Below are 27578 nucleotides of genomic sequence, written 5' to 3' on the forward strand. Positions count from 1 at the left end.
CCCTGTTGAAGACCCCTGCCTTATACAGTAGGCTATCTCTTGCCGATGCATAATTTAATATCGCCCGCTCTTACCCCTCTCTCTCTCCGGTTGTGTTTTGTGTTGCACAGGGTGAAGCTATGGGCCTCTGCGTTTGGAGGAGAGATCAAGTCCATCTCTGCTAAATACTCTGGCTCCCAGCTGCTGCAGAAGGTGAGCTGCCACAGTCAAAATGTCCAGCTGTCACTATAGTAGAACTTAGGACTGTTCCACAAACTCTCAAGGATGGAGATTGTTCAAACCAGCACAATGTCCAGATGACGTTTTGGTCAGCGCTTTACTGTAGAGCAGTGGTTTTCAACCCTTTTCATATCAAGGTCCATTATTTATTCGGGCCACGGACCACCATTTGATGATATTTAGACTCTCAGATCCAAGACTTTTAGAATATTTTGTTATCGTTGGATGAAAATTTGATCAAAATAACAATTCTTTAAGTAATGCAGATGTTTAACAATAATTATATCTCTTGAGAGCGTAAAATGAAACCAAATGGACCCGTAAGGGTCCATTTGGTTTCATTTTACGCTCTCAAGAGTTAAAGATCTATAAGGGTCCGACTCTCCATCATTTAGCTGGGGACCACCTGGAATCCCCCTCAAGGACCACTGGTGGTCCCCGGACCGCTGCTTGAGAACCACTGCTGTTAGAGTATCATCGTAGAGAGATGGTTTGAGTTGTGGCTCACGAGGTAGAGTGCATGGCCACTTGGGGAATCGAAAGGTTCCTGGTTTTTCGATCGCTTGCTCCCCCTGGGTTAGTGTTGGAAGTGTCCTTGAGCAAGACAGTGAACCCCTAACTGCTCGCTCTCCCCGATGAGCAGGTTGTTGTTGCCTTGCATTGTTTTCCTCCACCGTCGGTGTGTGTGTGTGTGTGTGGATGTGTTGCGAATGGGTGAGTGTAATGCACTTTGTAATGTGCTTTGGATAAAAGCACATTTCCATTTATGATCAGTTTATTAGAAGAGACATATAACTCCCCAATCGTCTCTATGGATGCAAGTCTTTAGTATTGCCGAGTGGTCACTGGTCTTTCATATGAAAATGAAGCAACTATTTATTCTTCCCTTAACCCATTGATACCTGGAACGCATCTCTGTCACTTTAGATGTCTTTGGCTATTCAAAAATAGCAGATCTACAAGCTCATAGCGCGGCACCGAGTGCCGCGCTACGAGCTTGTAGATCTGCTATTTTTAAAAAATCGTGAAAATTATTTTTTTATATTTTTTCCCAAAAAAATTTTAGGATTTAAAAAAAATGTAGACGCGGCCTCAGGTCTTAAAGGTTTAAACTGCAGTGTCGCTTTTTTTATATTGCCTATTTACCCAGCGATTTTAGAACTCCTTTTTATGTGAGAGCATTGTGTGAATTTGCGACACTGGGGTTTAGAGGGATCCGCATTCATGAGGTGAAAAAGATGATGGCGTATATTTAGCGAAAGGAAAGAAAGATGTAATTTCCCCCTTTCAAGCTGCAGGACCTGTGCCTTTTAGCCACTTTAAAGCAGGTAATGCGTGCAGAGGCAGACCTGGCTGGCACAGTGGGGGGGGGGGCTGGCTGGATGGGAACATGTGCTTTTTTTTTAATGGCTGTCCTTTCCTCTAGCACCCCAGTAGTGGAGAATGACCGACACACACGCATGCACGTGCGCACACACACGCACACACACACACACACACACACACGCACACACGCACACACGCACACGCACACACACACACACGCCGGGGGCAGACACACAAATACAAACTTAGCAAAGGTAATGTATCATTTTATATTGCTAAGCAACAAAACACTTTGCACACTTTCAACACCCTCTACAGCCGGGCCGGGTTTATACTTACGTTGCGCGCCGCCGGTGTCGCACGCCAAAGATAGCAGACGTACAAGCTCACACGACACGTAGCAGCGGGACGTGTTGTGAGCTTGTAGATCGGCAAATAGCGTGGTTGCGTGGACACCATGTGCAACAAAGTACACACAGTACCAAGCCCTTACCTCTTGCCTTTTCCTCTCTGCAGCCCGAAACCACCTTCTTAAAAATAGCTTGTAGATCTACTATTTTTGAAAATAACACTTGAAAATGTGTGCAAATCTTTGAATATATATATTTTTAAAGCGAACATTTTTAACTCCAATCTTTGCTTCTGGGGGGTCCCTGGAACAAAATATTTTGATGGGGGTCCGCGGCCAAACACATATACATTTTGGGGGTCCTTGACATGAAAAAGATTGAGCAACACTGATATAGAAACATACGTTTTTCAGAAAACTGTTGAGATTTAGGGAGACATGTAGAATCGGCTTCAGGTCTCAATGGGTTAACTTGGTGGTGTAGCTGTATAGGATTTGTGGATTGTGATGGAATGCAAAAAAAAAATGTTCTAGTGCGGAGGTCAGTCAACGAGGTAGTTGTAATTGCCAAATGGATGGTTGTGTTGGAGAAAGTGGGCTAGCTGATGATGCTAACCTCTCAGCGCTTTGAGAGACATAATGTGGTGCTCACGCACTATACAGTGCCAGCGTTTATGGGGTGCGGGCGGGCGGGCGTGCGTGTGGGCGTGCGTGCTCGCCGCGGCTCTGTAGCGGGGGTTGCACGGGGACGGGGATATAGACTGTTGTGTTAAATCACCCGCACGCTGATGTCATTACTCACGTTGGCCAAGTCGGAGAGAGAGAGCTCTCTGGCCTGAAATCATGTCGGTTATACGGTACATCGGTTATGGTACAGAGTAGTACACTTAACCGTACGTTCAAAAATCATGTTCTGTATCGGTTTTAGTACAACTTATACATGTGCTGCATGCATGCACAACGCACGCACGCACGCACGCACGCACGCACGCACGCACGCACGCACGCACGCACGCACGCACGCACGCACGCACGCACGCACGCACGCACGCACACACACACACACACACACACACACACACACACACACACTTAGGACTGCCATGTTATGATTGCCATTTAAAAATAATAATTGCCATTTTTAACCGTAAGCCTAAAGCCGAAAAAACAGCAGATCTACAAGCCCACAACGCGTCGCGCTGCGACGCGTTGTGAGCTTATAGATCAGCTATTTTTCGGTGCATGACACTGGCGCGCAACTAAGTATAAATCATGTTGAACTCTAATTCCAAACCCTAAACCTTAACCTCTAAGACACCGAAATGTCTAATCCTGACCTGAATGTTTTTCTAATTGTAAACGTATCTCTAAAACACATTTTTTTTAACTATAAAACAACCATTTGTCTTGTGAGGACCAGGAAAACGGTCCTCACTCTGTATATTTCTTCAAATTCTACTATACTTGGTCCTCGCAAGTATAGTAATACAAACACACACACACACGAAAAACTGACAGTATATGCAAAGATGACAGATACACACACACGCACACGATTGCACGCGCGCCCCAGACCTGCGCTCATAGCCGCTCACGCATAAACCGTTAGCAGTGGATTTCATCAGCTGTATAAGAAGCGATAAAGCTGGTGGTAGCCACGGTGCTATCTGGTTGACAGGATAAAAAACTGTTCCCCAGCTCCACCGGCTTTTCATGCCGTTCCGAAAATGAAGCAGAGATAACCCTCCCACGGAAAAAAAAGAAGACAGCCTCTCTCTCTGTGAGAAATGCAAATGAAGGCCGCAGGGTTAATTGAGCGAAAGAAAAGACTGTGAGACCTATTTGTCTGGAAAGTGCATCTTCTCACCCTAATCCGTGTGTCTCTCGTTGGTGTATAACTGCAATCTTCGCTCACGCTCACCGTGGCGCCCACTTGCTGGAATGCAAGGGGAGTGTTTCGTCTCTTGTCAGGGGTGGAAACCTCATATTATGTCTAAAAATTGTTACTTTTCAGGATTTCAAATTCATATAAAACGGCTAAAGTAGCAGATCGACAAGCTCGTAATCGAGCTTGCGGATCTTGCTACTGTTGATGCTTTTGTGTGACGCTGTAGTATGATCAAGTAGTAGTTAACCCTTTAAGACCGGGAACGCATCTGTGTGTCATTTTTAGATTTCTTTGGCTATTCAAAAATAGCAGATATACAAGCTCATAGCGCGGCACCGAGTGCCACGCTATGAGCGTGTAGATCTGCTATTTTTTTTAAATCGTGATTTTTTTTTTGCAAATCTTTGAATATATATATATATTTTTTAAGGCGAACATTTTTTACTCAAATCTTTGCTTCTGGGGGTCCCTGGAACAACATGTTTTGAGATGGGGGTCCGAGGCTAAATACATATAATTGTGGGGGTCCTTGACATGAAAAGTTTTTTTTCAAAAGACTGTCAGGATTTGAAAGACATTTGTAGAATCCCCAGAAGCAAAGATTCGAGTTACAATGAAATGATGCTTTAAAAAATGGGCACACATTTTCAATTTTGAATAGCCCAAAGAAACCTATAAATTACACAGATGCGTTCCTGGTCCGAATGGGTTAATTTACGAGAGAACACAAGTGAAAACATGGTGATACAAGGTTTTTCTGCCCCACGACGGCAACGATTTATCTCCCAGACCTCACATCATCCACACAGGGCGGGTGTCGGTGGTGATGGGCGCACCCACGCAGAAGGTAGTACCCCTTGGTGTCGGCGCGTGTCACGCTGCGTGGTGTCATGTCGGTTGCGATGTGTTTGTTCTCGCTCCTGTCTGACTCGCAGGCCATCGCAGGAATGCTGCTGCTTGGCATGGGGGGGGGGGGTTGGGGGGGGAGGGGACCGCAGATAACCCTCCGGCATTCATGCTTTTAAAAAGAAGGCCCAGAATAAGTGACATGCACTGATAGAAAGGATGTTGGCATAGAAGAGAGAAGCCCTGTGTGTGTGTGTGTGTGTGTGTGTGTGTGTGTGTGTGTGTGTGTGTGTGTGTGTGTGTGTGTGTGTGTGTGTGTGTGTGTTTTCTTCCCCCTCAGGCTGTGGACAGATGGACTCAATCTCTTGTGCGGTTATCTCTCCCTGACCCCCAGTGCCCGATGCTATACTTTGTTGCTCGCAGAAAAGAAACAGATCTGCAACAAACTTACACAATGTGTTTTGCGATGTGAAACGTCGTGAGCCTTGAAGATCTGCTATTTTCGGTGCAATGGTGTACGAATTAAGCATAGCAAATGTTCATAAAGAACCATACCGTATACCTCTCCACGGATGGCGCACACACACGCACGCACGTACGTACGCACGTGCACACAAACATTTATACACTAAACACACAACACACAAGTACATTGGTGTGTTTTGTGTAATTTTGTGTTTGTGGTGTGTTTTGTAAGCACCAAATTGGAAGGACATAGTTTAACATATACATTAAGGTATAACAACATATATATGCATTTTATTTGTTGCTACTATTAATATAATTATTTAATTATTTGCTAGTTTGCATTTATTGCCCAAATTATTAGGGAGCCAAGCACGTAGTGCAGTAGTCCCTTATTGTTTTCCTTGGTTTTATTTTACTTCCACCGCTTTCCGCATATTTCGCCGTATTAGCCTAACCATGCAGTCGTTTGTTATGAAACTCTGCAATATGGTAGAGGGCTATGTCAAATGGCAAACACACGAAACCCACAGCCATTGGCCAAAGGGTGGCGCTATAGCAATTCATTGAAAATACAAACTTTGAACAGGTATAACTCAGGCCCTGTTTGAGCTATTGCCATGAGGAACAAATGTGTCACTTTGACCTATAACCTCTGACCTTTAGAATGATATGAAAAACATTCGAACTTGTCTTGGGTGGTTTGATCAATCTGCACGAAACTTTCTACACATGAACTTTGGACCAATATCTACAAATGAATGAATATTGCAGTTTAATGAAAATGATAAAACTACATACATTTTTATTAACTAGATAAATGCAGATTCACATTTTTATGGAACTTTGCAGTAATGTAGAGGATCATTCCAAATAGTGCTGAAACCAATCTTACTCCAATTGGGGGGCGCTATAGCAATTGTTTGAAAATGCAAACTTTGAACAGGCATAAGTCATGCCTCATTTGGCCGACAGCCATGAAACTTGCTTACACATGTGCCTTGACTCATAAGCACCACATCTATTACTTTGACCAGCAAGCTCCACCCCTTTTCCATCATTTTGAGCAGTTTGAAAAACACTTAAACCCTTTTTTCTCCTGGGAGTTTTGAGCAATTTGCATGAAACGTTCTACACATGAAGCTTATTCTCTCAGGCTTATGGCATATAGTTGTTTGTTGCTTTGCTTGATTGTTGGTCCGCCTTCGACTCACCCGATTGGACAGAGGGGGGGAAATCAGCACAGAGTGCATAAACTCAAGATGTGCGTGACAAGCGGAAAGATGCGCAACACCATGAATCCACGCATTTGCATTGACAAAGCATTGGCAGATTCCGCCCCATAGGTAAAATAGAAGTGCAGTGTGACCGTGCCCTAACAGAGTATTTCTACATTGCAGTATTGATACTTTTACTTAAGTAGAAAATGTGAGTACTTTTACCACCACTGCTCCTCCCCCACGCACTTCCTGTTTCCATCGGAAACGGCTCCTATTTCAAGGTTAGGCTCAAGCTTCTGCCAGGACAGAGCTCCAAGGGGGGGGGGGGGGGGGGGGGTGTGTGTGTGTGTGTGTGTGTGTGTGTGTGTGTGTGTGTGTGTTACTATACTTGTGAGGACCAAATGTAAAAAAGATTCAGGTTGGCGTTAGGCTTAGGATTTAGACATTTAGAAGTTAGCTTTTGGGATTAAAGATAGAGGAGTTATGCCTGATTTTACACTTAGTTGCGCACTGGTGTCGTGCACCGAACAATAGCTGATCTACAAGCTGGGTCAGCTAGTTTTCGGCTTTAGGCGAATGGCAAATAAATAAATGGGCAAATCACTGACTTGAAATGTTGATGTCCTCACAAGTATAGTTGTGTGTGTGTGTGTGTGTGTGTGTGTGTGTGTGTGTGTGTGTGTGTGTGTGTGTGTGTGTGTGTGTGTGTGTGTGTGTGTGTGACAGAAAAAAGAAAAAGCGATCCACCGATCAATACGTCCTTTAGCCTGTTATGCAAATCAACTGTCAGCAGTACATTGTAGTTAATGTGCACACTCACAGCCTCGCACAAGCTCACACACATGCACACGCAGGCGCGCTCACACACACACACTTATACAGACGCATGTTTGTTTACGCTCGTGCGCGCGCACACACACACACACACACACACATACATACGCATGTTTACGCCCGCGCGCGAGCACACACACACACACACACATACAGACGCATGTTTACGCACGCGCACACACACACACACTTATACAGACGCATGTTTACGCTCGTGCGCGCGCACACACACACACATACAGACGCATGTTTACGCTCGTGCGCGCGCACACACACACACATACAGACGCATGTTTACGCCCGCGCGCGAGCACACACACACACACACACACACACACATACACACACATACAGACGCATGTTTACACACACACACGCACACACACACACGCACGCACACACGCGTGCCTGCAGAGACACATTAAACATCTCTCCCACTGATGGTTAGAATTAGCTCAGTGTGTGCTTTGGACTCGGCACTGTTATTGTGCTCAGATCTTTTAATTTCATGTATCATTGAACATCCTCTCCACAAGACAGCGACGACGGCCGTGCTTATTTGCGCTCGCTCGCGCACGTACGCACGCGTGTGTGTGTGTGTGTGTGTGAGAGAGAGTTTTGGTGTTTACGTTTGTTCTCACTCTGAGCTTGTTTTCACCTCGCTGATGTTATGGCGTCTTGTAAACTTAAGTAGGGGAACATTATTCCATGCTGGAATAACTCGGAGCCTCTTGGTAATGGAAGATGTGCCAGACGAAATGATCAAAGTGTGAGATAGTCGCCGCCAGACAAACGGCTCAGGGACTTATCATTGTAGTAGGTGTGCGTTTCTGCTTCTTCTGGAGACATACACTTTCCCCTGAGAGGGAGAGACTTGTCGGGTGGAAACCTCATACGTCCAAAATAGCAAAAGTAGCAGATCTGCCACTTTTGATAGTTTTGCGTGACGCTGTAGTATGATCAAGTAGGGCGTTAGTCTACGAAAAAAACACAAGTTAAATATGGAGATAAGATGTTTCTGCCCGACAATAACAATATGTTGTTATATGTTTAACCCATTGAGACCTGAAGCCGATTCTACATGTCCCCCCTCTACATGTCCCCCCAGAAGCAAATATTTGAGTTAAAAATGTTCGCTTTCAAAATATATATATTCAAAGATTTGCACACATTTTCACGATTTCTCAAAAATAGCAGATCTACAAGTTCATAGCGTGGCACTCGGTGCCGCGCTATGAACTTGTATATCTGCTATTTTTGAATAGCCCAAAGTATAAAATAATGCTTTTTAGCTCAAATCTAAAAATGACACAGTTCCAGGTCTTGATGGGTTAAAAAACAAAAGTTTTAGAGTGACGCTATACGCTATTCAGGTTAGGATTACGCCCGGACTACACCAGGCTTTTCAAAGCGCACGTACTGTAAGCGTGGAATTCACTGCCCACGTACAGCGCGTTTGGAAAGATCCAATTGATATCAATGATACCAATCCTATTTTAAAGCTTGCGTATGAGGAGCTCGCGTTATCCGCACGCCTGGTGTAGCGTGTAGTATCATCGATATCAATTGGATCTTTCCAAACTCGATGTACGATGTAAATGGCTTTTGAAAAGCCCTTTCAGCTATAACTAGGCTAAGTTTGAACTTAGTGTGAGGTGGTGCAACTGGCTCCTTATCGTCAAGCTTCTCAACGTGTTGTACATTGGTGATTTCTGGCTTCAGGGTTAAGGTTGTTACACACCGGCGAATATAGCGAATATACGCAAAATTCGGACTCGTTCCGAATAATTAAAAGACGCTTTTTCGCTTCGCTTTTTCGCTTTTTCGCTCCATGTACGGAGCCATTGACTTTATAAGGTTTTTAAAAAAAACGCATTATTCGCACGAAAAAATCGCCCCGGTGTGTAAGGACCTTTAGGGTTAGAAAAATGTTATAAAACTGTAAAAATAAAATTCATAAAATTGCTATCCTAAAATGTTGATGTTCTCACAAGTGTAGTAATTGTGTGTGTGTGTTTGTATTACTATACTTGCGAGGACCAAGTATAGTAGAATTTGAAGAACTATACATTGTGAGGACCGTTTTCCTGGTCGTCACAAGACAAATAGTTGTTTTATAGTTTAAAAAAAAAACATTTTTTAGAGATACGTTTACAATTAGAAAAACATTCAAGTTTAGGATTAGACATATAGAAGGCTAGGTTTATGGATTGGAATTAGAGTTAAACATGATTTATGCGCCAGTGTCGTGCACCGAAAAACAGCCGATCTATAAGCTCACAACGCGTCGCAGCGCGACGCGTTGTGGGCTTGTAGATCTGCTGTTTTTCGGCTTTAGGCTTAGGGTTAAAAATGGCAATTATTATTTGTAAATGGCATTCATAACATGGCTGTCCTAAAGTGTTGATGTCCTCACAAGTATAGTAATACAATACAATATAGTGTGTTAGTGTGTGTGTGTGTGTGTGTGTGTGTGTGTGTGTGTGTGTGTGTGTGTGTGTGTGTGTGTGTGTGTGTGTGTGTGTGTGTGTGTGTGTGTGTGTGTGTGTGCGCGCACCTGTGCGTATTGGTATGCATCACATTTGTATTGTGTGTCTACTTAAGGCACGCTTAATCAGGCGCACATGCAGTCAACAAACAGAGAAAGCAGTAGATGATAGGACGGCGTAATGACGTGTGACAACAGGGTGCTGGAATCGATTTGCGAGGGTGAGGAGGTGGTGGACGCCATACAAGTATGTGTGTCGTGTTTGTGTGTGTGCGTTTGTGTGACAAAGTGGCCACTTTGTAAGTGTGTGCAGGCCTAAGTATGTGTGCGGCTGTGCACGTGTGTGTGTGTGTATTCGCATTGCAGACATGAACGCTGACATAGTGTTGGTGCCACACTCAGAGAGAGAGAGAGAGAGAGAGAGAGAGAGAGAGAGAGAGAGAGAGAGAGAGAGAGAGAGAGAGAGAGAGAGAGAGAGAGAGAGAGAGAGAGAGAGAGAGAGAGAGGCAGATATCCAAGTCCAGTGCTGTTATTCCCTGACTGGGCTGGCAGTGGGCTGTGCGCTGTATCGGAGTTGTTTGAGGTTGAGGTTCCATGTTTGTCCTCAGACTTTGTTGTTAAACGATGATTCCACACTCTCCTTACCAGTCACTCAGAAAAAAAAAGTATTATTTGCTGGAGTTACTGCTGCAAAAAAACACTCTAGGTGGAAGGTGTCGAGGTGGAAACCTCCACATTCCCTTTCTGTTAAAAGCATTGAAACTATCTTTTCTGAATGTTTTACGGTTGGAAGTGTCAATTGCAAGAGCAAACGGGTCCAAAAGGCAATCAATCGCTGCACTCATGCATGCTATAGAAAAGGTCAAAGCACACTTGATGATGATTTGGCTACATTTTTATGTTGTCATCACAAGCTTGTATATATTATGTAGTCATTGTATTTTGTGGAATGTCTTTTCAGTCGTAGTCATGATGGTTTGTTGGAAGGGGTGGGGGGGTTGGGGGAGGGTGGTATGGAAGGGACAAAAAGCCCCAGGGGGTTTGTTTTGTTTCCAATACCTCCCTAATTAACTTTACACATTTGTTTATAAGCGTAATAAAACAAGTGATCTGATTCTACTCTTAATGGACTGTACTCTCTCTGAGGCACTTGTTTTAAATCATTTTTTTAATCAAAAACTATTTGCCAATAACACAACGTATCAAGCAGGGAAAAGTCACAAGTCCTGAAGCATCAGGTTTATTTATTTATTTTGATCAGTGGAGCCAAGACTCTTTCATGTTCCGTCTATTTTGGTGAGAAATCTATTTTTGAGATGAATACACAGGAAAACTAGATTTCAAGAGCGTGACTAATTGTCTACTTTTGAAGCCCAGAAATGATTATGCATTTCATTTTTTCATTTTCATTTTGGATTAATTACATATTTGGCAGACAAACAGCATGTGCGAGAATGAATCTCTCGCTGGGTGGGAAAACATGATGAATTGTGTTCATATTTCCTGCTCAGCACCTCATGATGAAACACATTTGTACTTTTAATTTGATCTGTCAGTGGATTTTTAGATGTGTTCCATTTAACTAATTTAGACCTGAAGCCGATTCTACAAATGTCTTCTAATTCCCAACAGTATTCTGAAAAAAAAAAAATTGTTTCTATATCAGTGGTGCTCAAACTTTTTCATGTCAAGGACCCCCAAAATGATATGTATTTGGGTCGCGGACCCCCATCTAAGATATTTTGTTCCAGGGACCTCCAGAAGCAAAGATTTGAGTTAAAAATGTTTGCTTGAAAACAATACATATTCAAAGATTTGCACACATTTTCACGATTTTTCAAAAATAGCAGATATACAAGTTCATAGCGCGGCACTCGGTGCCGCGCTATGAGCTTGTATATCTGCTATTTTTGAATAGCCAACGTGTAAAATAATGCTTTTTTAGCTCAAATCAAAACGTGACACCGATGCGTTCCAGGTTTTAATGGGTTAACTTGCCTGATGCTTTTATCATTATCTTCAAATGCAAATGCACTTCCCATCAAATAAAATATATGTAGTTAAATGTAAATATGTTGGCCCTCATTTATGAAACAAACGCACAACAGTAAACTGGGCATACGTTGATTTCCACATTTATCAATTTGGATGTGAGCGGAGGTTGTTATCAAATCTCAATTTGTGTGAGCGGTCCGGGGCACCTAGGCTCTAATGTAGCCTGACAGTGCATCGCGAGTCCCGTTCCAGACGATCTTTACTGCATGTCTCTCCCCATCTCTCTCTCCCTGTTTGCTGTCCATCACTTTCCACTATAAATAAAGGCAGAAAAGCCTAGCCTCGCGTAGCCAGACTATATCACTGCGTGGATATGAGTCTGGTGCTTCTATGAGGACGTTTTTTTCCCAAGGGCGCGGGATCAAACGCAATTGGTTAGACCTACAACCAACTACCAATTACATACAGTCTCCCATATTTGAATACTGGGCCCTGGTTGGTCACCCCAGACTTCGGTAGCAGGAAATGGATTCACAACGGAGCGGTGCCAGACCCAAATCGCAGAGGGCAATTTTATTTTTGCACTGGCAGATTCGTCTGGTCCCAGGCTAAGAAAAGCCCCCAAAAAATATATATATCTTTAAAAAAATCTCAACTCGTCCACGCAAGTTTTCCAGTCATAATTATTACATCATTGACTAATTGCAATTAATTGAGATAATTGCATTTTTTTTTTTTTTTTTTTTACTTAATCGTCAGAATCGAAAATATTCTATTTTGGAAAGGCCTGCATCGACTGTGTGTTAAAAAAATGATTTTTTGATGATCAAATGATTTGCAATCAGGTCAAATTGCAATAGGCTATATGCGCAGCAGCCATATTGGAAAGAAATTGGGCCTCTTCCTTACTTCCTTCACAGGTGTTACCAATGACTCTAATGAAGGCTCTGTTCCATTTAGTGTAGCACAGTGGTTCTCAAACCTTTTAATTTCAAGGACCCCCATAACTCTGAGAGTGTACAAATGGAACTAAATGGACCCTTACGGGTCCATTTAGTTCCATTTTTACACTCTCAGAGTTACACATCCGTAAAGGGCCATTTGGAACCTCCTCAAGGAACCATGAGGGTCCCTGATCCACACTTTAAGAGCCACAGTGAGCCAACATGCACAATATCAGCACCCTGACTCTGTTTGACCAGAATGGAACAGAGCCTTCATTAGTATCATTGGTAACAGTAAGAAGAAAAAGTAAGAAGAGGCCCAATTTCTTTCCAATATGGCTGCTGTGCATATAGCCAATTAAAAGGGTCAACCGTTTTCATTTCTCTTTCATGTTGCGATCAAATACAGTTCTTGTTGTTAGGCTATTGGTGACACAATTCAAGCTATTAGAATGTAGCAATTGAAAGCAATATTAAATACAGTATATGGGCTACACATGTCATGCAAATTAAATATTCAAAGTCGAACCTCTTGTTGACCACAACATTGATTCATTTCTGCATTTTACTGACATCCTTTGATGCCAAATTGGTTGTTCTTTTATGTTTGTTTTGCACATGAAATGTGAAGACATGGGTTGCCTCAAACTGGTGAGCGTTTCCTTCAATTTTAATGGCCTCTTCATTTACAATGTCCCCCTGACAAATTATAGTGTGAATGTAGTTCTCAAATGCATTTTGTAGCCATTTCTGTTTACTACTTTTTGATATTTCACAACTATTATTACAGAAAGTTGCTATTATTTCCTTTATCACGGTCAGTACTGTATCATGTCAGTATCATGGTCAGTATCATGGTCAGTATCATGGTCAGTATCATGGTCAGTATCATGCCAGTATCATGGCGAGTATCATGTCAGTATCATGGCCAGTATCATGGTCAGTATCATGCCAGTATCATGGCAGTATCATGGCCAGTATCATGCCAGTATCATGGCAGTATTATGGCGAGTATCATGTCAGTATCATGACAGTATCATGGTCAGAATCATGCCAGTATCATGGTCAGAATCATGGTCAGTATCATGGCCAGTATCATGCCAGTATCATGGCAGTATTATGGCGAGTATCATGTCAGTATCATGACAGTATCATGGTCAGAATCATGCCAGTATCATGGCGAGTATCATGCCAGTATCATGACAGTATCATGATCAGTATCACGCCAGTATCATGGCGAGTATCATGCCAGTATCATGGTCAGTATCATGGTCAGTATCATGGTCAGTATCATGGTCAGTATCATGTCAGTATCATGGTCAGTATCATGGTCAGTATCATGGTCAGTATCATGGTCAGTATCATGATCAGTATAAAGAAGATCAGATTCTTCTTTTGTTTTTCACTTCTGTTATTATGAGTGTCCTGCAGTACTGTAGTACCACCTGGTATGGATGTCTGTCTGTAGCCTTAAAGTCACAACTGCTGCAACAAGTGAACATTTGTTCAAAGATTGTTGGACAACCACTTCAGAGGCTCTATACATCTACGTATGATAACAGTATGATAAGGTTGGCAAGGAATATCACTTCAAACACTAGCCATGCTTTGTATGGAGAATATAGGTTGCTGCCTTCAGGAAGGAGATACAGTGTTCCTACATACAATAAGGTCAAACTGAAGAGGTCCTTTGTCCATCAGACGACATTGAGGCTTAATCAGGAGTTATAAGCCAGGGGTAGGCTGAGTGGTGGACATTGCTCTTGTCTTTGCATGTCTTTATGTATGTATTTGTATTTTGTTGTTTTATTGTGTCATGTCAAATGTGTGTACTGTTTATTGTTGCATACATGGCTGTTTCTGGGTCGCAAGACAAATTTCAGTGCAAACTGACAATAAAGTATTATCGTATCGTATTATCGTATCGTATCGTATGGTCAGTATCATGGTCAGTATCATGGTCAGTATCATGGTCAGTATCATGGTCAGTATCATGATCAGTATCATGGTCAGTATCATGGTCAGTATCATGGTCAGTATCATGGTCAGTATCATGGTCAGTATCATGGTCAGTATCATGGTCAGTATCATGGTCAGTATCATGGTCAGTATCATGTCAGTATCATGGTCAGTATCATGGTCAGTATCATGTCAGTATCATGGTCAGTATCATGTCAGTATCATGGTCAGTATCATGGTCAGTATCATGGTCAGTATCATGTCAGTATCATGGTCAGTATCATGGTCAGTATCATGGTCAGTATCATGTCAGTATCATTTCAGTATCATGGTCAGTATCATGGTCAGTATCATGATCAGTATCATGGTCAGTATCATGGTCAGTATCATGTCAGTATCATTTCAGTATCATGGTCAGTATCATGGTCAGTATCATTTCAGTATCATTTCAGTATCATGGTCAGTATCATGGTCAGTATCATGGCCGGTATCATGATCAGTATCATGTCAGTATCATGGTCAGTATCATTTCAGTATCATGGTCAGTATCATGGTCAGTATCATGGTCAGTATCATGATCAGTATCATGTCAGTATCATGGTCAGTATCATGGTCAGTATCATTTCAGTATCATGGTCAGTATCATTTCAGTATCATGGTCAGTATCATGATCAGTATCATGTCAGTATCATGGTCAGTATCATTTCAGTATCATGGTCAGTATCATGGTCAGTATCATGGTCAGTATCATTTCAGTATCATGGTCAGTATCATGGTCAGTATCATGGTCAGTATCATGGTCAGTATCATGTCAGTATCATTTCAGTATCATGGTCAGTATCTTGGCCAGTATGATGTCAGTATCATGCCAGTATCATAACCAGTATCATAGCCAGTATCATAACCAGTATCATGCCAGTATCATGTCAGTATCATGATCAGTATCATGTCAGTATCATGGTCAGTATCATTTCAGTATCATGGTCAGTATCATGTCAGTATCATGGTCAGTATCATTTCAGTATCATGGTCAGTATCATGGTCAGTATCATGGTCAGTATCATGATCAGTATCATGGTCAGTATCATGGTCAGTATCATTTCAGTATCATGGTCAGTATCATTTCAGTATCATGGTCAGTATCATGATCAGTATCATGTCAGTATCATGGTCAGTATCATGGTCAGTATCATGGTCAGTATCATTTCAGTATCATGGTCAGTATCATGGTCAGTATCATGGTCAGTATCATGGTCAGTATCATGATCAGTATCATTTCAGTATCATGGTCAGTATCATGGTCAGTATCATGGTCAGTATCATTTCAGTATCATGGTCAGTATCATGGTCAGTATCATGGTCAGTATCATGGTCAGTATCATGTCAGTATCATGTCAGTATCATTTCAGTATCATGGTCAGTATCTTGGCCAGTATGATGTCAGTATCATGCCAGTATCATAACCAGTATCATAGCCAGTATCATAACCAGTATCATGCCAGTATCATGTCAGTATCATGGTCAGTATCATGATCAGTATCATGTCAGTATCATGCCAGTATCATGTCAGTATCATGTCAGTATCATGTCAGTATCATGTCAGTATCATGATCAGTATCATGTCAGTATCATGGTCAGTATCATGATCAGTATCATGATCAGTATCATGGTCAATAATGTGTCTGTACTGACATGATACTGACTGAAGTATTGTGTGAATGTAGATCTAAAATTCATATTGTAGGCATTTCTGTACAATTATTCCAGAAGATATTCTATTATTTCCTTTTTAGTGTCTCTCTCACTGATATAATTGAAAACGCCATAGATTGACATGCCAGGCTCGAAGATTGACAGGTGTAGCAACAGTAACCAATTGGGTTGTACACTATTACGCATCTGATGTTGTAATCTCTGGGATGTATGTATTTGTATTTTGTTGTTTTATTGTGTCATGTCAAATGTGTGTACTGTTTATTGTTGCATACATGGCTGTTTCTGGGTCGCAAGACAAATTTCAGTGCAAACTGACAATAAAGTATTATCGTATCGTATTATCGTATCGTATCGTATGGTCAGTATCATGATCAGTATCATGGTCAGTATCATGGTCAGTATCATGGTCAGTATCATGATCAGTATCATGGTCAGTATCATGGTCAGTATCATGATCAGTATCATGGTCAGTATCATGGTCAGTATCATGGTCAGTATCATGTCAGTATCATGGTCAGTATCATGGTCAGTATCATGATCAGTATCATGGTCAGTATCATGGTCAGTATCATGTCAGTATCATTTCAGTATCATGGTCAGTATCATGGTCAGTATCATGGTCAGTATCATGATCAGTATCATGGTCAGTATCATGGTCAGTATCATGTCAGTATCATGGTCAGTATCATGGTCAGTATCATGGTCAGTATCATGGTCAGTATCATGGTCAGTATCATGGTCAGTATCATGTCAGTATCATGGTCAGTATCATGGTCAGTATCATGATCAGTATCATGGTCAGTATCATGGTCAGTATCATGTCAGTATCATTTCAGTATCATGTCAGTATCATGGTCAGTATCATGGTCAGTATCATGGCCGGTATCATGACCCTAACCCAGTATCATGGTCAGTATCATGATCAGTATCATGTCAGTATCATGGTCAGTATCATTTCAGTATCATGGTCAGTATCATGGTCAGTATCATGGTCAGTATCATGTCAGTATCATGGTCAGTATCATGGTCAGTATCATGGTCAGTATCATGGTCAGTATCATGTCGTATCATGTCAGTATCATGTCAGTATCATGTCAGTATCATTTCAGTATCATGGTCAGTATCTTGGCCAGTATGATGTCAGTATCATGCCAGTATCATGGCGAGTATCATGCCAGTATCATAACCAGTATCATAGCCAGTATCATAACCAGTATCATGCCAGTATCATGTCAGTATCATGATCAGTATCATGTCAGTATCATGCCAGTATCATGTCAGTATCATGTCAGTATCATGTCAGTATCATGATCAGTATCATGTCAGTATCATGATCAGTATCATGTCAGTATCATGTCAGTATCATGTCAGTATCATGATCAGTATCATGTCAGTATCATGATCAGTATCATGTCAGTATCATGGTCAGTATCATGATCAGTATCATGATCAGTATCATGATCAGTATCATGTCAGTATCATGGTCAGTATCATGATCAGTATCATGATCAGTATCATGGTCAGTAATGTGTCTGTACTGACATGATACTGACTGAAGTATTGTGTGAATGTAGATCTAAAATTCATATTGTAGGCATTTCTGTACAATTATTCCAGAAGATATTCTATTATTTCCTTTTTAGTGTCTCTCTCACTGATATAATTGAAAACGCCATAGATTGACATGCCAGGCTCGAAGATTGACAGGTGTAGCAACAGTAACCAATTGGGTTGTACACTATTACGCATCTGATGTTGTAATCTCTGGGAGGCGAGGCCTCTAAACTGAGAAAATGATTTAGGGGCGTGTGATATTATAGGCTTGTTCGATCGATATTGATTGTCTGTCTGTCTGTGTTTTGTGGGCCATTGTGTGGGATAATATTCCAAAAATCAGTCTGCCATGCACCAAAACGATAGACACATTTTAACTTCCTTGGCTTGATGCATCTTAATCTACTGCTGTAAAAAGGTAGGTCTTAGAAATAGATCGGAATGAGCATAACCTTTGTTTTCCTGCTAACCTCAATGCAAACTCTGTTTCTCTGTCTTCCTCTTGCTGATTAACTGTATAGAGCCCAAGCCCCCAGAACTACGGTAGAACAGTGAAGCGGCCAAGCCTGGTGGTCAAATCTGAGAATGCACCTAAAATATATTTATTACGTTTGTGCGCATGCTCACGACGCGTCACGACCCATGGAACCAATGGAATGGATCCATATTGGTTCCATGGAACCAATATTTCTTACTTCCGGGTGCTTCAAAACGCCACTGAGCACTTTAATAGAAATGAATAGCTGGGGGCGGGGCAATCCGCCCTCTAGATATATTATAACTCTATGATAGAGCCCGACTGATGGCAGATTTCTGCCAGCGATCCCGTTCTTTTTGGAGAGACCTCTCATATATGGGCATACCCCCTTTTGTGCCCATATATGGAGCTGACTGATTTGTTTGCTGATGCCGTGACGACACATCGAGGTTAGACAACAACACTCCATATTTGGGCGTTGCTGCATTGTGAACTATCTATATATACAATTTGAATCCTGCGCCATGTCGGTTGTCAGTATGTACGTTGTAACGTTGTATGTAGCCAGTGTGACGTAATCTGACATCACGCCAGTGTGACGTAATCTGACATCACGATGAGACGGTATATGACATCACATCCTACTTATAAATTCTAGGATGCCGTCAGATCGCACCAGTTCGACGGCTTCCATAGTGGGTTTTGGTCATTGGAGAGGTGATGCACGTCACCTCTTTCTGAAGTGGGTACTTTCAAAGCCTGCCGTGGATTTAGGAGAGCACAAAACTCTCTCTCACACTGTGAGGTGCCTGTAAGGTGGCACTGCAAAGTGAACGACGCGTCACGCTAGACGTTCGGGCCGCGTAGCATTCTACAAGCTCATATCGCGTCGTCTTGAGCTTGTAGATCGGCTATTTCTGAACATTTTATTAACAGATGTCACCTATAACGACCTGCACGCAATAGGGACACCAGCAGGGTTGCCAGATCTGCTTATTATAATTTCCCCGCAAGGTTTTATTTGAAAATAGCCGATCTACAAGCTCACAACGCGTCGCATCGCGACGCGTTGTGAGCTTGTAGATCGGCTATTTTCAAATAGCTGATGTACATGTTAAAGTGCTCATGTGGCCCAAAGTCGCTTCTTTTGGGCTGGTTTTCCTAGGCCTGGTTGCTTGTTTCTCTCACAGAATCTGGCAACACTGGACACCAGCACACATGGGCTACATCATTGCTACCGAATTACCGATTTCGTCCAAAAAGTCAAATGATGGCAGATGTATTGGCCAAACCCGTTATATGGGTCTGACATCTAATTAACTGTGAAGTTCTCCTCCTCCTCCTCCTCCTCCTCCTCCTCCACCCCTACCTCTCACTCTCTGCTGACTGACGCCCTCCTCCTCCTTCTGACTGTCTCATTATCTTCATGTCTTCTCTTTTCTCTCCTTCCTTATTGTTCGCTCCTCCTTTTCCTATCCCATCACGCATGTGTGTGTGTGTGTGTGTGTGTGTGTGTGTGTGTGTGTGTGTGTGTGTGTGTGTGTGTGTGTGTGTGTGCGTGTGCGCGCGCGTGCGTGTTTTACTATACTTGTGAGGCCTAAATGTCCCCACACAAGTCTAGTAGAATTTGTGAAATAGACATTATGAGGACCATTTTCCTGGTGCTCACAAAATAAATGTTTGCTTTTATGATCAGGATTAGACATTTAGAGGTTAGGTTTAGAGGGGTCGGAATTGAGTTGAACATGATTTATACTTATAGTTGCGTGCCAGTGGTGTCATGCACCGAAAAACATTTTCTCTAAAAATCTCTGAAACGCGTCGCACTGCTTGTAGACCAGCTTGTAGATCTGCTAATTTGCCGGCTTTAGGCTTACGGTTAAAAATAGCCCCAAACAAAAAAATGGCATGCATAAAGTTGCTATCCTAAAATGTTGATGTCCTCACAAGTATAGTAATACAAACGTGTGCGTGTGTGTGTGTGTGTGTGTGTGTGTGTGTGTGTGTGTGTGCGTGTGTGTGTGTTAATCCGTTAAGACCTGAAGTTGATTTAAAAAAAAATCTTCCTCACAGTCCTAACAGTTTTCTGAAAAAACCTCTGTCGACTCGGTACAGTGGTGTGTTAAAAATCTTTTCATGTCAAGGACCCCCAAAACTACATGTATTTGGCCTGCGGACCCCCATCTGAAAATATGTTGTTCCAGGGACCCCCGAGAAGCAAAGATTTGAGTTAAAAATGTCCGCTTTTGAAAAAACATATATTAAAACATTTGCAAAACTTTAGCACAAAAAAAAAATAGCAGATCAGCAAGCTCATAGCGCGGCACTCGGTGCTGCGCTATGAGCTTGTAGATCTGCTATTTTTTGGAATAGCCAATGAAATCTAAAAATCACACCCAGTGTGAAGTGAGCGGTGTTATTTAGAAACAACAGTGGTCATCACAGTGATGGAAGCTCACTTAAAAAAAAAGGATTTTTTGAAGTGCGTGGTGATATTTATAGGTTATTATTTCATCATGCGTCTCGCTAGCCAATCAAAGCAAAGGGTCTGAATAGAGTCAGCCAATCACGGTACGGCGAAAAGGGTGTGAATAGAGTCAGCCAATCACAGTACAGGGAAAGACAAATTCCCAACCCCACTTATAGGAGCGGCTACACCGCTCAAAAATGACACAGATGCGTTCCCGGTCTTAAAGGGCTAAGCGGAGGGTATAAAAATGGTGTAGTGTGTGTGTGCGACGGTGCCAATCTTGCTGCCAGGGTATGGGTGACGGGGCTCGTGGATGTCGGGGTGTAACAGTGTGTCAGGGAGAGGAGTGGGGGGGCGGGGGGGAGATGGCTGCAGATTAGGTTTAGCTTTGGGAAAATTGAATAGCTGTCAGGTTTGGTTCTGCCACGTAGCCATGAGAACGAAGGGAGGGGAACCGGTACTGATGACCGTACCGTCCCTCCTCCCACGCTACACCCCCCCCCCCCCCCCCCCACGCCCCCCCGCCCTTGTCTCTCTCTCTCTGTTGATCTCTCGGTTATCTTCTTCTTTTTCCTCACAGCCTTTTCTTGTTTTGTTGACCCCCGTGGTGTGTTCTATACCGTGGTACGCTGTATACGCAGTGTGGCCTTTTGGTGCCATCGTATACATCAGCGGTCTTCAACAGGGGGTCCGGGAGGGTCCCTAGGGGGGTCCCCAGAGTTACTACAGGGGGTCCGCCAAATCTTTGTGTGGTGGGGGGAACATTAGCCGAAAATAGCAGATCTACAAGCTCACAACGCCTCGCGCTGCGAGGCGTTGTGAGCTTGTAGATCAGCTATTTTCGGAGAGTCGATGTAGAGGGGAAAAAGAGCAGACCAAGTACGGAGCCAACGGTCATGTTGACTAAATATTGAGGGTTAACTATCTGAAAAACATGAATCCAGTTATCTATGAACTATATTAAAAAGTTTAATATGCAACACAATTGTATAGAATATGTGGGGGTCCCTGCCTCCTCTCTCTCTCAGCGAGGGGGTCATCGTTACGTTGATACGCATCTGATACGCTGCACGCAGGAGGGGCTGGGCTGGGGGGGGGGGGGGGGGGGGCGCAGCAATACAATCAGCAAGACTGACTGTGTGGTCTGACTAGTCTGACTATGAGGTGAAGGCTTTATGTGTGTGGCTATTGTTCTTGAGGTGATAATTAATGGCTGCTGGCGAAGGAATTCACACGTTAACTCAACGACTTGCCATTCAGTGAGTACTTCATTAGTATTATAGCGTATGGTAATAATCATGCTTTGCATTGAAAATGCATCTAAGGCTAAAAGCAGCTCAGAAGTGGTTGAGTTACTGGGTGATTAACATCAGAAACTCTAGAAAATCAGTACAAAGCATATTGTGTGTGGGGCCACACATGCGCGCACACAATAAGTATATTTTTGCAGACCCCAGAAACAAACATTTGAGTTACACATTTTCACTTTAAAATATAAATATTCAAATATTTGCACACAATTTTCATGATTTAAACAAAAATAGCAGATCTACAAGCTCATAGCGCGGCACTCGGTGCCGTGCTATGAGCTTGTAGATCTGCTATTTTTTGAATAGCCAAAGAAATCTAAAATGACACAGATGCGTTCCTGGGTTGAACGGGTTTAGCACCTTAAGGAGAGAGAGAGAGAGAGAGAGAGAGAGAGAGAGAGAGAGAGAGAGAGAGAGAGAGAGAGAGAGAGAGAGAGAGAGAGAGAGAGAGAGAGAGAGAGAGAGAGAGAGAGAGAGAGAGAGAGAGAGAGAGAGAGAGAGAGAGAGAGAGAGAGAGGATTCATAATAAGGAAGGATTCAGGAGGAATGGTGTGTGTGTATATGTGTGTGTGTGTCACCCAGTTAATTACAGCATTAGCAGCCAAAGAGCGCAGCCAGAAACTGTCATCCTTTCATGTCCTCGCAGGCCCTAGTTTTGGCCAACAACGCACGGCCGGCACATTCACGCTGTAATTACTGCTTTGTTAATCCTTTAAGACCGGGAACGCATCCGTGTCATTTTAAGATGTCTATTCAAAAAAAATGTGTGCAATCTTTTAATATTTTAAAGCGAACATTTCTTACTCAAATCTTTGTTTCTGGGGACTAGATAGAATGTCTTCTAAATCCTAATTATTTTTGAAAAAACATCTGTTGCTACAATATCAGCGGTGCTCCAACTTTTTCATGTCAAGGACCCCCAAAATGATATGACCCCCCAGAAGTTGTAACAGAGTAAAAAAAATTGCTTTAAAAATATATATATTCAAAAGATTTGCACACATTTTTACGATTTTTCAAAATAAATAGCAGATTTACAAGCTCATAGCGCGGCACTCGGTGCCGCGCTATGAGCTTGTATATCTGCTATTTTTGAATAGCTAAAGGAATCTTAAAATGACACAGATGCGTTCCCGGTCTTAATGGGTTAAAGTAGATAGAGAGAGAGAGAAGCTATAGGAGAAAAGCTCCTGTGAAATAGCAAGCCTCCTATAATGACACTCTGCCCTTTTTTTTTCCAGTAGAAAAGCCCAGGACCCAGAGAGCACCACCTAGCCCTTATGCTCCCAGATTATAGAGGAGACTAAGTTAAATGCTCTAATAGCACAAGCTGCTGATGGTCCTGTTTGTTGGCCATGCATGGGGCTGGTTTTGTTAACCCTTTAAGACCGGGAACGCATGTGTGTCATTTTAAGATTTCTTTGGCTCTATAAAAATAGCAGATATACAAGCTCGTAGCGCGGCACCGAGTGCCGCGCTACGAGCTTGTATATCTGCTATTTTTGAAAATTCTAGATTTCTTTTTTTTTATTTAAAAAAAAAAAACTGTTAGGATTTAGAAAACGTTTTTAGAATTGCTTGCTTTTTGCTATAACAATTATTAAATTATTAAATACTTTTGGCTTTTCAAAAATAGCAGATATACAAGCTCATAGCCGTGCTATGAGCTCGTAGATCTGCTATTTTTGGAAAAATCTGCTGTTTTTTGAAAAATCTGCTATTTTTGGAAAATCTTGAACATTTGTGCAAATCTTTGAATTATGTGTATTTTTGGAAACTTTTTTTTTTATAATAAACTTTATTTGTATAGCACCTTTCATGACATAAATGCAGCTCAAAGTGCTTTACAGAGCAAAAAAAAACACAAAACAAAAAAAAATACACAATAAAACAGTGGCAAAAAACAATGGCATAAAAATAATGGCTGAAAAGATACATAACAGGCAGTGAGCAAAACTGTAAAGACATGAATAACAACACAGAGATTTAGAAGAGAAAAAAAAACAATTAAAAGCAAATCTTTGCTTGGAAAAACATATTATGATGGGCATCGACGGCCAAACGCATAATTTGGAGGGGCTCCTTGACATGAAAAAAGTGTGAGCACCACTGATATTATGACAACATGAGTTTTTCAGACAACTGTTGTCAGACATTTTGTGAAGAATTGCACAAATCTTCGCTGTTTTTTAACCAAAAAATAGCAGATCTACAAGCTCATAGCGCGGCACTCGGTGCCGCGCTACGAGCTTGTAGATCTGCTATTTTTTTAAATAGCCAAATAAATCTATAAATGACACAGATGTGTTCCCGGTCTTAATGAGTTAAGAACTTTAGTCGGATATGGGGCGGAAAGTGTGTGTGTGTGTGTGTGTGTGTGTGTGTGTGTGTGTGTGTGTGTGTGTGTGTGTGTGTGTGTGTGTGTGTGTGTGTGTGTGTGTGTGTGTGTGTGTGTGTGTGTGTGTGTGTGTGTGTGTGTGTGTGTGTGTGTGTGTGTGTGTGTGTTTTGATGACTTGTGCAGTGCTGCATCGCTTCCCCTACGTCTTGATTTATTCCCGATTCTTTATGCCTGCTGCTTGCCACCAGTGTGAAAAAAAAAATCAGCTCATTTAGAAGTTCATTTTAGCAATGTGAAGAAGTTGACTTAATGTAGTTTCCCCCCCAGTTCTTTAACTTTACACTCAACTTATACACATATACTGTAGGCTACTGTACATTGTGCACCTTTACTGCTTAAATTGCTTGAGCAGGCACGCACGCACACACACATGCACGCGCGCCAACCAGCGTTGCCAGATTTCGCGAGAGAATTAAGCAACCAGGTCTATGAAAACAAGCCCAAAAGAAGCGACTGCTGATTATGAGCATGAGCACCGCTCAACAGCTTTTTGAAAATAGCAGATCTACAAGCTCGCGATGCACCGTGTAGTGAGCTTGTAGATCTGCTATTTCCCCTAGAATGTAGATCTGCTATTTTCCCCCCAAATCTTGAAGGAAAAACTGTGAAAAATGTGGAATGTCTTTGAAACAACACAAATCTTGTATGGGGGGGTCCCTGGCAGAAAATATTTTCAGGTGGGGAGCCGCGGATAAATACATGGGGGGGGGGGGTCCTTGACATAAAAAACGCTGGTTTAAACAACATTAGGAGGCACGCCCAAATAAGCAACTACCCTTTAGAAACGAGCCCAAAAACCTGCAACCCGCAAACCACTATTACAAGTGACTTAGCCTGCCCTAGCGCGTCTGATATCTGGAGGGACGCATTCAGAATCTCCGGAGAAAACATCCGTGCGCTCCCATTGGTTCTCCGATCTGTGCGCCCGCCCCGCGCCCCTCCTCCTCTCCCAATGAGCAGCATTGAGAGCCCTGACGCCACAACATTTGGAGTGACGCCCACTGCACTCTGGTTGGTTGGGGAAATGAGAGGTTGACTCCCACTTCCTATGCCAGGAATGTGAACAGGCTGGTCCAGGCTCTTATTTTTGAGCAAAACGCGAAGGAAAATAAAAGCCTGGAGATCGAGGCTACAAGTGACTTTACAGAAAAACAAGCCCAAAGTTGCTTATAAAAAGCAGGCTTGGTAACACTGAGGCGCACACACACACACACACACACACACACACACACACACACACACACACACACACACACACACACACACACACACACACAAACACAGTGTGCTCACCTTGTGCTCTCTGCTGCATGGATGATTAATGTGAGTTGTGGAGATAAATGTCCACTGTCAGCTTGTCATGGGCCTTGTCTCAGGTCTGGCTCTGCTTGGGTCTGGCCTGTGGATGAGGAAACACCACCGCCCTGGCTGTATGGGGACATTAACATTAAGGCACACACAGATATATGCACCAGTGTTGCCATGTCCGCTTATATTATAATATAAGCAACTTTTTTGGCTTGCTTTCTTTGTAAAGTCGCTTGTAACTATTTGTGGGTGCGGCAGTCGCGATGCGACGCGCTGTGAGCTGGAACGCATCTGTGTAACTTTTTGATTTGAGCTAAAAAGTATTATTTTACACTTTGGCTATTCAAAAATAGCAGATATACAAGCTCATAGCGCGGCACCGAGTGCCGCGCTATGAGCTTGTAGATCTGCTAGTTTTGATAAATCGTGAAAATTTGTGCAAATCTTTGAATATATCTTTTTTAAAAGCGAACATTTGTAACTGAAATCTTTGCTTCTGGGGGGTCCCTGGCTGGAACAAAATATTTTGCGATGGGGGGTCCGCGGCCAAATACATTTCATTTTGGGGGCCCTTGACATGAAAAAGTTTGAGCACCACTGATATAGAAACATATGTTTTTTTCCTGATGTAGTCACTTCTTATGGGCTTGTTTTCGAATACCTGGTTGCTTGTTTCTCTCTCGTAAAATCGGGCAACACGGCTATGCACCCAAACAACTCTTAATTATGACAGATAGTGTTAAACGGTGTAGCTGCAGAGTTGACTGTGTGTGTGTGTGTGTGAGCAGAGAGAGAGAGCAAAACACCGGCCCGCTTGGCGAAGGGGGCGGGACTAATACTATTAAGCACACTTAGCGTGTGCGCCGCTGTGTGAAGGGGACTGTCTGTGACTCGCTGCTGTGCCCATCAATCACTGCTGCCATGCAGTTGGTCCGGCCCCGCCCCCCTGTAATGCTGTAAGGTGAAGTTGGCCTTAATGAAGCGACACAGCGACTGAACAGGAAGAGAAAAAAAAACGGACATCAGGACCATCATGGCTGCTCTCTCAATCACAACAAGCACTTCTTAAAGTGAGTGTGAAGTGTGAATGTTTGGACCCCAGGAAGAGTAGCCTTCACTGCGGTGAGGACTAATGAGGATCCGTAATAAACTATAAACCAGTGGTTCGCAAACCTTTTCGTGCCAAGGACCCCCAAATTGACACTTATTAGCCCGCGGACCCCCATTTGAAAAGATAAGCCAGGAACCCCCATAAGAGAAGATTTTTACGGCTCTGTCGCAGCGATTCTCAACCATTTTAATTTCAAGGACCCCCAGTTTGACATGCACTAGGGCTACAGACCCCCATTTAATGACATTTATATCTCTGGGACCCCAATTCAATTCAATTCAAATCAATGTTAATTTAACTCTGAGAGTGTACAAATGGAACCAAATGGACCCTAACGGGTCCATTTGGTTCCATTTGTACACTCAGAGTTACAGACCCATAAGGGTCCATTTGGACCATGTCCATCATTTAGCTGGGGACCCCCTGGAACCCCCCCTTTGAGAACCAATGCTATAAACAATCTTTATCAAATTCTCAACTCAACTTTTCAATCTGTCATCATTGTTTTTTTTCCCCCAACCAAGTCTTTTTTTTACCTCCATTTGTCTCCTCTTTCAAGCCCCTCTTCTTGCTACCCCCCCCCCCCCCCCCCTCCACATGTGTCTGTTCAGTTAATTTAAAGGAATGCATGAGAGGGGATCCGGGCATGTGTCTTGCACATGCAGAACTGCAGACAGACTCCCAATTTTCCACAGTAGT

At 42.7% G+C, this 27578-nt stretch overlaps 1 protein-coding gene across 1 annotated transcript in view; it reads left to right on the forward strand.

Annotated features, from left to right (window-relative positions):
- The window catches only part of LOC311054166 (voltage-dependent calcium channel subunit alpha-2/delta-3-like), a gene marked incomplete at both ends in the record, with an annotated part of 378193 nt that overhangs the window by 12048 nt on the left and 338567 nt on the right, over positions 1-27578 (forward strand). Inside the window, 1 exon segment of the mRNA XM_084070045.1 lies at positions 111-192. Within this exon segment, the coding sequence (XP_083926171.1) occupies positions 111-192 (82 nt within the window).

The sequence above is a fragment of the Gymnoscopelus microlampas genome (genome assembly GCF_963454915.1).
Source record: "Gymnoscopelus microlampas genome assembly, chromosome: 10".
Classification (NCBI taxonomy): domain Eukaryota; kingdom Metazoa; phylum Chordata; class Actinopteri; order Myctophiformes; family Myctophidae; genus Gymnoscopelus; species Gymnoscopelus microlampas.